This window comes from Onychostoma macrolepis, chromosome 04 (assembly GCF_012432095.1).
Source record: "Onychostoma macrolepis isolate SWU-2019 chromosome 04, ASM1243209v1, whole genome shotgun sequence".
NCBI lineage: Eukaryota > Metazoa > Chordata > Actinopteri > Cypriniformes > Cyprinidae > Onychostoma > Onychostoma macrolepis.
The window spans coordinates 35203373-35219141 of record NC_081158.1 but is presented as its reverse complement, the minus strand read 5'-3'; the positions used below and the strand labels follow the sequence as shown (position 1 = coordinate 35219141).

At 33.7% G+C, this 15769-nt stretch overlaps 1 protein-coding gene across 1 annotated transcript in view; it reads left to right on the top strand.

Moving 5' to 3' along the window:
* The window catches only part of lrig3 (leucine-rich repeats and immunoglobulin-like domains 3), a 28374-nt gene extending 15830 nt beyond the window's left edge, over nucleotides 1-12544 (top strand). The window contains exons 8-19 of the mRNA XM_058774167.1: nucleotides 1022-1165; nucleotides 2561-2641; nucleotides 3914-3985; nucleotides 4072-4143; nucleotides 4233-4396; nucleotides 5731-6051; nucleotides 7112-7393; nucleotides 8334-8792; nucleotides 9026-9184; nucleotides 10163-10303; nucleotides 10430-10612; nucleotides 11984-12544. Of these exons, the coding sequence (XP_058630150.1) occupies nucleotides 1022-1165; nucleotides 2561-2641; nucleotides 3914-3985; nucleotides 4072-4143; nucleotides 4233-4396; nucleotides 5731-6051; nucleotides 7112-7393; nucleotides 8334-8792; nucleotides 9026-9184; nucleotides 10163-10303; nucleotides 10430-10612; nucleotides 11984-12189 (2284 nt within the window). The 3' untranslated portion in view covers nucleotides 12190-12544. The remainder of the gene's footprint in view (nucleotides 1-1021; nucleotides 1166-2560; nucleotides 2642-3913; nucleotides 3986-4071; nucleotides 4144-4232; nucleotides 4397-5730; nucleotides 6052-7111; nucleotides 7394-8333; nucleotides 8793-9025; nucleotides 9185-10162; nucleotides 10304-10429; nucleotides 10613-11983) is intronic.
* Nucleotides 12545-15769: the final 3225 nt, after the last annotated feature.

The window sequence follows — 15769 nt, the reverse complement described above, 5'->3', positions numbered from 1 at the left end:
TAGCGCAGCGCAGGGTTGTGTTTTTGCGGTTGTGTTCTCCTGTCTGTTTTCTTTCATCGTCCCGTTGGATCTAAAGACTGAAGCTAATAGATTTTTGAGAGGTCAAATATTATGGATGTGTTTCTGGGAATTAAAGTAATTTTTAAGATTTCAATTTAAGGATTTTAGACTAGTATTTTTAGACAAAACTGTAAAAAAATTTAAATGAAGCAATTTTACAAGAACACTGCGCAAAATGATTTTCATTCGTAGTATTGTTTTGTTTTACAAATATCTAAACATTTCTTAAATCAAGATACATTTTCTTGATAAGCAAAATGATTTAAGATAATAAAATTTTGTTGGTTTTTGCTTAAAACATGTAGAAATGTCTGCTCAGGGGGCAAGAAAAATAATTGTGTTTTCTCTTTGAATAAAGATCATTGTTCTTACCCCTTTGGTAGATATTTGTTCTTGTTTTAAACACAAGCCAACACAATTTTGATAATATTTTCTGAAAACAAGACTTAATATAATTTTGCTTGTCAAGAAAATTTATTTTATAGTAGGAAAATAATTTTTTTGCCATAAATACTATTTAAGTCTATTATTTCAATTTCACTATTTCTACTACAAAATTTCATGTTTAATTAAATGTGTTACTTACTGATTCTCTGTAAAATTGCTACAGTGAAAATTGTTTAAAAATAAATCCTACATTTGTTTTTAAGTGGTTTAACCTCTTTTAGACTAGTTTCAGCTCTTATATAACTATTTAAATAATATCTTAAAATGTCAGTTTTTTCAAAATCATGATCAACCCAAACAGTTTTTCAATAATAGATGCCATCAGTTCAGGATTGATATAATGGATAAATAATGACGTGCTTTTGGGCACTAAATGATTTTTATTTTTATTTATAAAAATTTTGCAAACATTTGTAAGTAAATTATTCATAAGTAAAGAACTGATTACTGATCTGAAGCGAATCTGACTGCTGTATTGTTGAATGCTTCACTTAATGTCGTCGTTGTCTGTCAGCGATCTGAGCTGGAACCAGTTGAGCCGTTTGGAGGAAAGCAGTTTCGTTGGACTCAGCGTCCTCGAGCAGCTCCACATCGGAAACAACCGCATCAGTTTCATCGCTGACGGAGCGTTTCGAGGCCTCGCCAACCTGCAGGCGCTGTGAGTTGAGCTTCTGCATCACTTTTTTTAGCCTTTTTTGCTGTTTAGTTTCGATAAATGGTCTTGGTTGGACCTCAAACTCTTCAGAAGAGCTAGAGAAATCCTGTTTTACATGATAGGAATCTTTTCAACACCAGTTCTGAACAATGCAGTTCAACAATAAAGCCGGACACTTTAAATAATAGTCAGAAAAATCATATTTTTTTTAATGCAAGAGGTTATTGTACTTTTAGACAGAATCTATGTGTCTTATGTTTTGTATCATATTTGATCCATCAAGCTTTTATAGCTCGTATAGTCTGATATTGTGAGAATATGGAGGAAAAATAGCTCAAGATTCAAACTGAGTAAAAATGTGCAATTTGGTGCAGATGCTGATGTTTAAATGATGAAATTCTGATGCTTGCAATGTAAACTTTGTATCAGTACTGTATATACTTTCATAAAATAATCTAAATATGTGACCCTGGAGCACAAAAGCAGTCATAAGCAGCACAGGTATATTTGTAGCAATAGCCAGCAATACATTGTATGGCTCAAAATTATAAATTTTTCTTTTATGCCAAAAATCATTAGGATATTAAGTAAAGATCATGTTCCATGAAGATATTTTGTAAATTTCCTATCGTAAATTAATCAAAACTTAATTTTTGATTAGTAATGTGCATTGCTAAGAACTTCATTTGGACAACTTTAAAAGCGATTTTCTCAATATTTTGATTTGTTTGCATCCTCAGATTCCAGATTTTCAAATAGTTGCATCTCAGCCAAATATTGTCCGATCCTAACAAACCATACATCAATGGAAAGCTTATTTATTCAGCTTTCAGATGATGGTATGACTGGTTTTGTGGTCCAGGGTCACATATCAGTCATCACTCTACATTTCCAATAATATGTATAAGCAAGATGAGATTGAAATGATCCAAACATATAATGCAATGCAATGCTGATTGATAGATGAAGAAATAAACACTCCTCAGAAGATGTGAGATGACGATCACTCCTCCGCTGAGGAACAGTGAAAGTAAAGCTTCTGGAAAGATCCTGATGATCAGATTTGAGACGCACTGATTTTTCTAGAAAATGATTGATGGAGAATCTGATTTTATTTTAATTTTTTGCAACTTTGGAGGAAAGTCAGCAGAATTCTGTGCAGTAATCATGGTAAAAAGTGTTAAATGCAGGGATGTTAGAGAGGATGTGACCATAGAAGAAGAAGAACAGTGGGTTTGGGTGTCAGTATCAGTGTTTGTGTCAGTATCAGGATTTGTTCTGGTTGTTTTGCTGCAAGCTCATTTTCAGCGTAACATTCTGTCGCAGCAGCTTTACGAGTCGTGTTTTCTGGGTGTGGATTTTAACAGTGTGGTTTCTCTGATTTCTCGCCCCCTCCAGAGATCTGAAGTATAATGAAATCTCATGGACCATCGAGGACATGAACGGCCCTTTCTCTGCTCTCGACAATCTGAGGAAACTGTGAGTGATCTTATTTGCTTTTTTCACTGTTTATGATATTATCTGTCAGTTTAACGCATTTGACATACAGACCTGTATGTTATCTTACATTGATGAACATGATGCAGGACGACGACTGACTGCGTGAATGTAGTTATATGAGCTTAAAATTCAAGATATGAGCGCAAAAAATGCCCCTCTTATGTTTATATCATATGATATGGTTTAGTAATATCACACCAACAAGAGTGCTGTTTTTCCCAAAAATATCTAATTTTGTTACATTTTATATGTAATGTTGTCTACTTTGCTCAATTTTGCAAATGAAAATAGCAGAACTGTTGAGCGTCTGCTAGCAGCACACAGCGGTGATTCATTACTGAATGAATCTGCGGTTTTGAACGAATCAAGTGAGTCGATGATGCAGTGATTTGTTCTTTAAGAAAGTTACTTGCTTCGTTTCTGAATGAATTATCCATTTGAGCAAATCGGTTCAATGAATCATTTGAATGAATCAGTTGTGTGAATGATTCAATGACTCATTCATTGACGCCACCTTCTGGCACTTTTAGTTTCACATTGAGAGCATCATTTCATTAAAAAATTTTTTTTAATTTGTTAAAAAAATCACATATGCTGAATCAAAATATTTCTTTCTAAAGCTACTTTTTTGTAATGTCTAATCTTATCTAACACAATGAATCTTTTGGATAATTGACGTGCGATTAATTTGCAATTAATTTCACTAGTGCTAGGCAACGGTTAATCTTGATTAATCACATGCAAAATAAAAGTTTTTGTTTATAAAATATATGTGTACAGTGTATATTTATTATGTATATATTTATTATTTATTAAATATGCATATAAATATTAAATAATAAATGTATATATTTATTATAATTTATGTACAAACACACATACAGTATATACTTTGAAAATATTTATATCTATTTACATATAAATATATATTTATATATATATATATATATATATATTTAATATATAAACAAAATTTTTCTTGCATATATACATGTATACAATATATTCATGCATATGTGTGTATTTATATATACATTATAAATATACACAGTACACGCACATATAGTATATAAACAAAAACTTTTATTTTGGATGCGATTAATCGTGATTAATCATTGCCCAGCACTATTAATTATTCAACACATCATAAAACTTCAGTTGCTTGACACCCCTGATTCACTTGCTCTAAATAGGTTTATTATCATTGAAGGAAACACTCTCCTGAAACCATTTGTTTTTCTGTTCCTCAAGGTTCCTCCAAGGCAATCGTATCCGATCGGTCACCAGGAAGTCCTTCACAGGCCTGGACATGCTGGAGCAGCTGTGAGACTCTCTCTCAGATCTGAAGTGTTTGATGGTGATGTGTGTTTATTAGGTTCCTAAACGTCTGTTCTCTCCTCGCATCGCAGGGACTTGAGCAACAACGGCATCATGTCGGTTCAAGCCAACGCGTTCTCTCAGATGAAGAAGCTCACAGAGCTGTACGTATGAATCTCTGCTTTTGCACATAAAGCTGCGTAACACTCATGAACCTGCAGTGATTATTCACGTGTGTCTCTCGCTCCGTCAGGCACCTGAACACGTCCAGCCTGCTGTGCGACTGCCAGCTGAAGTGGTTTTCTCCATGGGTGGCCGAGCACGCTTTCCTTCCTCTGGTGAACGCCAGCTGCGCCCATCCACATATGCTCAAGGGCAAAAGCGTCTTTGCCGTTGCCCAGGATGAGTTTGTGTGCGGTGAGTGGGCGAGTTTCAGCCGTCGCTCCGGTTCATTTGGGCTCGTCTTTTAAAATATCTTATTCATGATTCCATTTCCTGAAACTGCATAGAAGCAGTTCTGTTCATATTTTCAATCAAAACTGTTGTGCATTTGACAAATAAAACTGTGTTTGTGTCCTTTTCTAAAGAAATTAATACTTTTATTCATCGAGGATGCATTAAATTGGTCAAAAATGACAGTAAAGACATTTCTAATGCTACAAAAGATTTCTATTTCAAATAAATGCTGTTCTTTTGAACTTTCTATTCATCCAGAAAAATAAAATGTATCTCAGTTTCCACAAAAATTTTGGGCAGCGCGACTGTTTTCAACATTGATAATAATCAGAAATGTTTGTTGAGCAGCAAATCAGCATATTAGAAAACACGTATTTTAGATTGGAATAATATTTCACACTATTACTGTATTATTTTTGATCAAATTAGAATAAATTAAAATTAGACTGGAGTAATGGCTGCTGAAAATTCAGCTTTGCATCGCAGGAATAAATTGGATTTTACAATATATTCACATAGACAACGGTTATATTAAATTGTAATAATATTTCAATGTTTTTACTGTATTTTTGATGGCAAAAATAATTATAATTAGTGCTGTCAAACGATTAATCGCATCCAAAATAAGTTTACATAATATATGTGTGCGTTGTGTATATTTATTATATATATATATATATATATATATATATATATATATATATATATATATATATATATATATATATATATATATATATATATATATATATAAATACACACACATGCATGTATATATATTTTGAAAATATTTATATCTATTTACATGCATATATGTATATTCTTATAATTTATAATATTTATAAAGATATTTAATGTATAAACATTTTTCTTAAATATGTACATGTATGTGTATTTATATATACATAATAACACACATATATTATGTAAACAAACTTTTATTTTGAATGTGATTAATCGCGATTAATCGCTTAACAGCACTAATAATAATAAATTAAAATATTTAGAATAAATTAAAATAAGACTGGAGTAATGACTGCTGAAAATTCAGCTTTGCATCACAGGAATAAATTACATTTTACAATATATTCACATAGTCAACAGTTATTTTAAATTGTAATAATATTTCACAATATTACTGTTTTTACTGTATTTTTACTGTGACTTCTTTCAGAAATATTTTGAATGGTAGTATATGCAAGAAATAGCATTAAAAACGGAAGCTAAACTGAAATTGAACCAAAATGCAAAACATAATAAAAATGATTAATATTTGATGTTTTTGTGCTTTGCAGATGATTTCCCCAAACCCCAGATCACCGTGCAGCCTGAGACACAATCAGCCATCAAAGGCACCAACGTGACGTTCATCTGCTCCGCAGCCAGCTCCAGCGACTCCCCGATGACCTTCGCCTGGAAGAAGGACAACGAGATCCTGAACGACGCAGAGATCCATAACCAGGCTCACCTGCGCTCTCAGGCCGGAGAGGTCACGGAGTACACGACCACACTGCAGCTGCGCCACGTGGAGTTCACTAGTGAGGGCAAATACCAGTGCGTCATCTCCAACCACTTCGGCTCCTCGTACTCCATCAAAGCCAAACTCACCGTCCACAGTAAGTGTTCGGCCCGACACATTCACACAAATTACATCCAGATGAACTATTTATAGTTTACATGATCCTGAATCTGTTTCATAACCTACTATTTATCCCTCATAATGCATTCAAAATCTCTGCTGATTTCACATTTTGTGTCCGTTTCTACCCGAAGAATCGTTAATTATTTCAGACAGTATTTTTCAACTAAAACCATATTGTGTCTGAGCAGCAACTTCTCATTAATTAGTAAATGTGAAAAAAAAAAAAAAAAAAAAATTAATAAAAGAATCACATGAACTACATCCAAAAAAACTCAGGCTCTCTATATATATAATTTATAATTTAATTAAATTCCATTCATTCCACTAGTTTAACACTGGTATGTTCTTATAAATTTCATACAATGATATATTCAAAAATTATCAACATCAATAATTAAAAATACAAATTTTATTTATATATATGTATATATATATATATGCATGCCTAGTGGAATGAATGGAATTTAATTAAATTCCTTTCAATGTATCTCATGATTGCTAAAAAAACGGTCTAAATTTATTAAACTTACAGAGTTATTTCTAACAAAAGTTTTCTCTTAAAAAGTTTTCAAACTACATTTTTCTTGCATAAACTTTCACTTTCAGATTAAAAAGTGATCTGTTTTTTATTCTCCAATGGTTCATTAACAGATGAAATATTCATGTTCATCAAAATTCAGTTCCAGGCTAAATGTATTTATTGATGTATTTTTTTTTTTTGACACTATTATAAACTCGTAAATAATATTACAAAATTATTTTTGTCGTCTAATGGTGCCCCATACATACTTGGGTCAAAATGACCTGAACACATCAAATGGTTTTATCTCTTAAAAAATTATTGTAAAAAATCTGAAAAAAATAAATAATGTGTATTTTGAGGCTCTTAAAGCGTTTTCAAAGTTTTGATTCCTTACTAAAAACTATGCATTAAAAAAAAAAAAATTAATGCATCCCTTCCGGGTCAAAACTGTCCCAAATGCATTATGGGGGTTAAGTGCAAAAACAATCCCTAATCTGTTTTGTCCCCGCAGTGCTGCCGTACTTCACCAAAATGCCGATGGATCTGACGATCCGCGCCGGAGCCACCGCGCGTCTGGAGTGCGCCGCCAGCGGACACCCGTCTCCTCAGATCGCCTGGCAGAAAGACGGAGGCACGGACTTCCCTGCGGCCCGCGAGCGGCGGATGCACGTCATGCCGAGGGACGACGTGTTCTTCATCGTGGACGTGAAGACGGAGGACATCGGCGTATACAGCTGCACTGCGCAAAACACGGCCGGCGCCATCTCTGCTAACGCTACGCTAACGGTGCTGGGTAAGAGAATGCATGTGTTTGTCAGAAATGATCATATATATATATATAAGCAAGAAAATAATATATTATAAATAAATAAAAAATGTAATAATCAGTTATTCATTTATTTAATCAACACTCTTAATGATAATTTTGTTAATAATCAACTCTTGCTTATAAAACATTTAAATGGCATAAAGGCAGGTTTTCTATCAACTTTTGATTTTTGAAAGATAATTATTTAAATATATATATTTAAATAATTAGAAAATTTAATGCCAGTTTTTCTATCAACTTTTTAATTACCTAAATTTAGAATTTTAATTTATATATATAAATATATATATCCTTGAAATATATTTAAATGTATATATTTAAATAATTAGAAAAACTTTACACAATGTCCATGTAAATATAATCAAATATACATTAAACAATAAATGCATCACTTACAGGTTATGTAAAATATAATGAAAATGTAATACAGTTATATATTTATCAAAATTTAAAACACAATAACTTACTATCACTGGCTGTATTTAATGTTTAAATTTAGTTTTATATATTTCTGTATCTTCCTCCTATATGTCTGCTGTGTCTTCTAATGCATGCATAAAATATTTAGATGTTTTTTGTCTATTAAATAAAAATTGTATTTATTTTTTATTATTATATAGTGATCTGTCACACCACATTAAAGAGCATTAAAAAACACATTTATTGTTTTAATTTTGTGAAAAAAAATCACTTATATATGAATAGCGACAAAGCTTATGGACATTATTAGATGGGAGGCGCTACAAATCATGTTTAGTGCAGCTTTATTCATGCATCAGCATCATCGGAATGAAAACGAAGCGATATTGTGAGAATTTCGGTTCTGGATGAAATCGTTGTTTGTGTAATTTGTGTGCATGGTTGTTCTGAAATGTCATGTGATAGCGTTGCGTTGTTCCCGCAGAGACGCCGTCGTTCCTGCGTCCGCTGATGGACCGCGCGGTGGTGAAGGGCGAGACGGCGGTGCTGCAGTGTATCGCGGGCGGCAGTCCTCCGCCCCGACTCAACTGGACCAAAGACGACAGTCCGCTGCAGGTGACCGAGCGCCACTTCTTCGCCGCCGGAAACCAGCTGCTGATCATCGTGGACGCTGCGGACGGAGACGCAGGAACCTACACCTGCGAGATGTCCAACCCGCTGGGCACCGAGCGAGGGAACGTGCGACTGGCCGTCATGCCCAACCCAAACTGTGATTCGGGGCCGGCGGCCAGCGGGGCCCTGGGGCCGGAGGAGGACGGCTGGACCACGGTGGGCATCGTGATCATCGCTGTGGTGTGCTGCGTGGTCGGAACCTCGTTAGTGTGGGTCGTGATCATCTATCACACACGCCGACGCAACGAAGACTGCAGCGTCACCAACACAGGTCAGTCCTGACCCCACACTTTAACCAAAGACTACAAATACACTGCAAAAAATTATTTTCTCACTTGTTTTTTATTATAAATATAAAAAGATTCTTGAATCAAGATGCATTTATTTTGCAAGTAAAGTGGCTTAAGATAGACTAGCCCAACACTGGTCCTGACCCGAGACCGGGCGTCTTTAATGCATCTGTGACGTTTACCGCCGCTGACCCTGTTTCTGTCTCGTGTTTAGATGAGACGAATCTCCCGGCAGACATCCCGAGCTACCTGTCGTCTCAGGGAACGCTAGCGGAGCGTCAGGACGGATACATGGCGTCTGAGAGCGGCAGCAGCCATCAGTACATCAGCTCCTCCATGGGAGGATTCTACATGCCGCCCAAAGACATCAACAGTAAGACGGGACCACCGCTCTCTTTATATGCACAGAAATTCACTGTAAAAACACACATATGTGCAATTTATGGTAAACAAAAGTTGTGGTTGCCAGAAATTTACTGCAAGAACATACAGCGTAGATGAACTGAAATAAAAATACTGAGATCAAATTACTAATATCAGTATTTTACCTTTATATAATATACTGAGTAGGCTTATTACACTCAACTGAAACAAAAAAGGTTACTTGCCTATAAAATAAAATTTAAATGAAATAAAAAAACAAAATGTCATTATTAAAAAATATTTTATTTTATCTAGTTGCCATAGCAACATGTCAGATTTTTTTATTTGTCTTGATGAACTAAAATAACTAAAAATAAAAACTATGACACATTTAAAAAACAAAAAACTTGTAAAAATAACAAAAACACGCAACAAAATTCCTCAAATTTTAAAATTAAAATGGAACACACAAATAAAAATGAATTCAAAATATTAATAAAAACTATACACGCATTAAAAAAACTAAATATGGCAAAAACAAACAAGGAAATTTCTAAAACGAACTAAAATGAAAATTGAAACTATTAATAAATCTATTATGGTATCTGATGCTGAAATAAAACAATATACATAACTAACAAGAAAAAACTAAGAATAAACAGTTGCGATTGAAAAATAATTAAATGTAAATTTCACTTGTTCTTTTTCACTTCAAAAAGTATTACAGTACAGTATTTTACTGTAAAATATCATGCAGTGGCTCATTATATTTATTGCAGATTTATTTTTCATAGTAAGGGAACAGAAGAGAACGATCAGATGTGAATGTCAGTTTACAGTTTTTCACTCTAAATTATAAGATGATTTCCAAAAACTACATTCTACAGTATTTTACCGTTTTCCTGTTGGATTTATTGCAGTTTTTCACTGTATTTGATATGGGAGATTTTTTAGCGTAGTATTTATGACACCGTTTCTCCTCCCATAGGCCTCTGCCAGCTGGACACAGGAAGTGAAGCGGACATGGAGGCGGCGATCGACCCCCTGCTGTGCCATTATCAGGGACCGGTGGGTTCACTGCTGAGACGGAGCAACCGCTACAGCCCGGACCTGCCCGACACCTACAGCGGTGAGTAGAGATGTGACGATGAACCGCGAGCCGGTACTCTTGATATCAAAATCGTGAATCGAATCGTGAGTTGAGTGAATCGTTACATCCCTAGCGTTAATCCTGAGCTCTTCCTCTCTTGTGCAGTGTGTGCGTCAGAGCAGCGGCCCGTCGGAGCCACTTCCTCCTGCAGCAGGAAGCGGGAGTTCTACACCTGCAGCTCTGCCCTCGAGCCCTTCGATCACATGATGATGCAGCTGGGTGACACTTCCTGTGTGGAGGACTGTGAGAGAGGAGAGTGCATTCTGGGCTCCTCGGGATCATATATGGGTGAGTCTGAGCAGATATTCATCAACCAGCAAACATGTACAGGGAAACATGAGAAGTGCTTTAAAATAACACATATATGACAATACAGTGACAAATAAACAAATTTTTAAATTTTTAAAAAATTATTAAAATGTTTGTTTATTAAACAAATAAACCTTAATAAATGTTTATTTGTAATAAATTAACCGCAATAAGCTACAAAACCATAAAAATATTTTTGTAATGAAAAATAATATTTAAGATAAAACTAAATAATATTTAAATTAAAATATTTATAATATTTAAAATATTTATTTATAAATTAAATTAAAAAAAAACATTTTTCATCTAGTTGCCATGTAAATATTTTTGTTTAGTTGTGACTTGTTTTACAAACGTAAATAAAACTAAAATAAAAACTAATTTAAAATATATGCAAAATTATAGTAATTTATTTTTTCATCTACATTTCTCTATTTTTTATTTTTTATTTTTAACTTGTTTTATTAAAATAAATAAAACTAAAGCTAAAATAAAAATTAATAAAAATGACAAAACACACAACTAAGTTACTAAAATGAAAATAAAAACTAATTTAAAATATATGCAAAATTATAGTAACTTAATTTTTTATCTAGTTGCCAAGGCAAATCTCTTTTTTATCTCTTTTTTTTTTTTTTTTTTTTTAGTTGTAACTTGTTTTATTAAAATAAATAAAACTAAAGCTAAAATAAAAATAAGCACAACTTAAAATGAATTAAAATTAAAATGAAAATATAAAAATAAACACTAATATTAATATTAGTGCAAAGTTATAATATCTTAATTGTACTAAAATAACACTGATACTGGCAACATAAAATAGACAGTGGCAACAAGACAATGTTCAAATGGGTTTTTAATCATAATAAATAAATTAAAAATGATTAATAATAGTTATAACAATATTAGAATAGAATGGCTTTTATTATCATTGTAGGAAAGTAATTTATCAAATTAATGTAATAATTTACATTTTATTTATTTATATTAATTTATTAAAAAAATGTAAAAACTGTATTAATTTATTAATAGAATGCTTCTAAAGCATTTATTAATCTTAGTGTTCATTTTAGCATTTACTAATACATTCATTAAATCAACAGTTGTATCTGTTAATGTTATAACATGAACTAACAATCAACATCTTATCAAAGATTAATAAATGCTGTATCAAATGCTCATTGTTAATGTTAGTGAATGCATTAAATAATAGGACTTTACTGTAAAGCTAGCAACGGCAAGGTCATGGGTTTGATTCCCAGGAAGTGCATGAGCTGATAACACTAATGTAAACGGTGTTAATGAGCTGATAACACTGATGTAAATGACCGCGTGTGGCTGTGGTCTCAGGTACGTTCGGGAAAGCGCCGTGGCGGCCGCAGCAGGAGCTCTGCACTCATAACGGCGTCATTCTTCACGAGAATCCATACGCAGCGTTTCACGCCGACTCGGACCTGGACTCGGAGCATGCGGCGGAGCCGGACGCGAGCGTTTACGAGCAGCCGTTTGATCACCGGACGATAGAGAGCTTTCCCACGTCACCGCTGGGCTCTTAGCGCCTTCGACAAGAGGACGACCAAAATCCAGAAACGCTCTACCTCAAGAAAGGAGCTGCGACTGAATGTAAATGACACGTTTGTACAGAAAAACAGATTATATGCATTTTATACGAAATTATATTTTGTAAATTAATAGTGTAAATATGACCCTTATTTTTCCTACTCTTTTCCTGTAAATGTACGCCTGAGTCAGATATATACGACCGATCGGAGGACTAGTTAACTGTGGATCCGGATCTGTTTTTGATGTTTATTCCGCTTTGGCTTTTGCTTTGAATAAAGCACTGTTTGCACAAACTAGTACACAATAAACATTCCCGTGAGCTGCTACACATGTGAACGCTTGCGTCATCTTTATACGCTTCATTATTGCTTGTGTTGATGTGCTTTTATTCTTCATGGGATCAGATTTGGAGAAATGTAGCATTGCGTCAGTGTCTCAGCAATGGATGCTCTGCAGTGAATGGGTGCCGTCAGAACGAGAGCTGATAAAACATCCACACCGCTCCAGTCCATCAGTTAACATCTGGAGAAGACAAAAGCTGAAACTAATCCATCAAGACGTTTTTTTAATCAGTTTTAATCGTCACATCAAAATCTCCCATTGAAACTGACAAGACAAGTTTTAAAGTCAACATGAAACCGCTTTTGCAAACTGTAAACGTATTTCTGAGTAAAACGGATGTTTGGCATGAAGAAAAGGATATTTTGATAGCTCTAGCTCAAACAAGGTCATGGATTCGATTCCCAGGAAATGCACTCGATTCAATTGATTATACCTTGAATGCAATGAAAGTCACATTAGATACAAGCGTCTGCTGAATGCATACATGCTAAGTGCTGGATGGGACTTGATTTCATCCATGATGAACTGCATAAATTAGTTAGATAAATTATTATAAGGCGACAAGCATCTTTATATGACATTTTATTTCATTTAGTGCTTTTTTTTTAGTGTTAATAAGATACTATAATAGTTTCTATTAATATTTAGAATCAGTTTTATATTTTCATTGTAATTCGACCGTTTTAGTCATTTTGTTTGTTTTGTCAGGTTTTTTAGACGTATCTATATAGTTTTTAACATAAGCATGTATTTAATTTTTATAATTTTATTTATTTATTTTTATTTTTATTTTTAGTATTTATTTAAGTTGAGCTAGATTAAAATGAAAATATAAAATAAACACTAATATTAATATTAATATTAATATTAATATTAATATTAATATTAATATTAATATTAATATTAATATTAATATTAATATTAATATTAATATTAATATTAGTGCAAAGTTATAATATCTTAATTGTACTAAAATAACACTGATACTGGCAACATAAAATAGACAGTGGCAACAAGACAATGTTCAAATGGGTTTTAATCATAATAAATAAATTAAAAATGATTAATAATAGTTATAACAATATTAGAATAGAATGGCTTTTATTATCATTGTAGGAAAGTAATTTATCAAATTAATGTAATAATTTACATTTTATTTATTTATATTAATTTATTAAAAAATGTAAAAACTGTATTAATTTATTAAAAAATGTAAAAACTGTATTAATTTATTAAAAAATGTAAAAACTGTATTAATTTATTAAAAAATGTAAAAACTGTATTAATTTATTAATAGAATGCTTCTAAAGCATTTATTAATCTTAGTGTTCATTTTAGCATTTACTAATACATTCATTAAATCAACAGTTGTATCTGTTAATGTTATAACATGAACTAACAATCAACATCTTATCAAAGATTAATAAATGCTGTATCAAATGCTCATTGTTAATGTTAGTGAATGCATTAAATAATAGGACTTTACTGTAAAGCTAGCAACGGCAAGGTCATGGGTTTGATTCCCAGGAAGTGCATGAGCTGATAACACTAATGTAAACGGTGTTAATGAGCTGATAACACTAATGTAAACGGTGTTAATGAGCTGATAACACTAATGTAAACGGTGTTAATGAGCTGATAACACTAATGTAAACGGTGTTAATGAGCTGATAACACTAATGTAAACGGTGTTAATGAGCTGATAACACTAATGTAAACGGTGTTAATGAGCTGATAACACTAATGTAAACGGTGTTAATGAGCTGATAACACTAATGTAAACGGTGTTAATGAGCTGATAACACTAATGTAAACGGTGTTAATGAGCTGATAACACTAATGTAAACGGTGTTAATGAGCTGATAACACTAATGTAAACGGTGTTAATGAGCTGATAACACTAATGTAAACGGTGTTAATGAGCTGATAACACTAATGTAAACGGTGTTAATGAGCTGATAACACTAATGTAAACGGTGTTAATGAGCTGATAACACTAATGTAAACGGTGTTAATGAGCTGATAACACTAATGTAAACGGTGTTAATGAGCTGATAACACTAATGTAAACGGTGTTAATGAGCTGATAACACTAATGTAAACGGTGTTAATGAGCTGATAACACTAATGTAAACGGTGTTAATGAGCTGATAACACTAATGTAAACGGTGTTAATGAGCTGATAACACTGATGTAAATGACCGCGTGTGGCTGTGGTCTCAGGTACGTTCGGGAAAGCGCCGTGGCGGCCGCAGCAGGAGCTCTGCACTCATAACGGCGTCATTCTTCACGAGAATCCATACGCAGCGTTTCACGCCGACTCGGACCTGGACTCGGAGCATGCGGCGGAGCCGGACGCGAGCGTTTACGAGCAGCCGTTTGATCACCGGACGATAGAGAGCTTTCCCACGTCACCGCTGGGCTCTTAGCGCCGACAAGAGGACGACCAAAATCCAGAAACGCTCTACCTCAAGAAAGGAGCTGCGACTGAATGTAAATGACACGTTTGTACAGAAAAACAGATTATATGCATTTTATACGAAATTATATTTTGTAAATTAATAGTGTAAATATGACCCTTATTTTTCCTACTCTTTTCCTGTAAATGTACGCCTGAGTCAGATATATACGACCGATCGGAGGACTAGTTAACTGTGGATCCGGATCTGTTTTTGATGTTTATTCCGCTTTGGCTTTTGCTTTGAATAAAGCACTGTTTGCACAAACTAGTACACAATAAACATTCCCGTGAGCTGCTACACATGTGAACGCTTGCGTCATCTTTATACGCTTCATTATTGCTTGTGTTGATGTGCTTTTATTCTTCATGGGATCAGATTTGGAGAAATGTAGCATTGCGTCAGTGTCTCAGCAATGGATGCTCTGCAGTGAATGGGTGCCGTCAGAACGAGAGCTGATAAAACATCCACACCGCTCCAGTCCATCAGTTAACATCTGGAGAAGACAAAAGCTGAAACTAATCCATCAAGACGTTTTTTTAATCAGTTTTAATCGTCACATCAAAATCTCCCATTGAAACTGACAAGACAAGTTTTAAAGTCAACATGAAACCGCTTTTGCAAACTGTAAACGTATTTCTGAGTAAAACGGATGTTTGGCATGAAGAAAAGGATATTTTGATAGCTCTAGCTCAAACAAGGTCATGGATTCGATTCCCAGGAAATGCACTCGATTCAATTGATTATACCTTGAATGCAATGAAAGTCACAT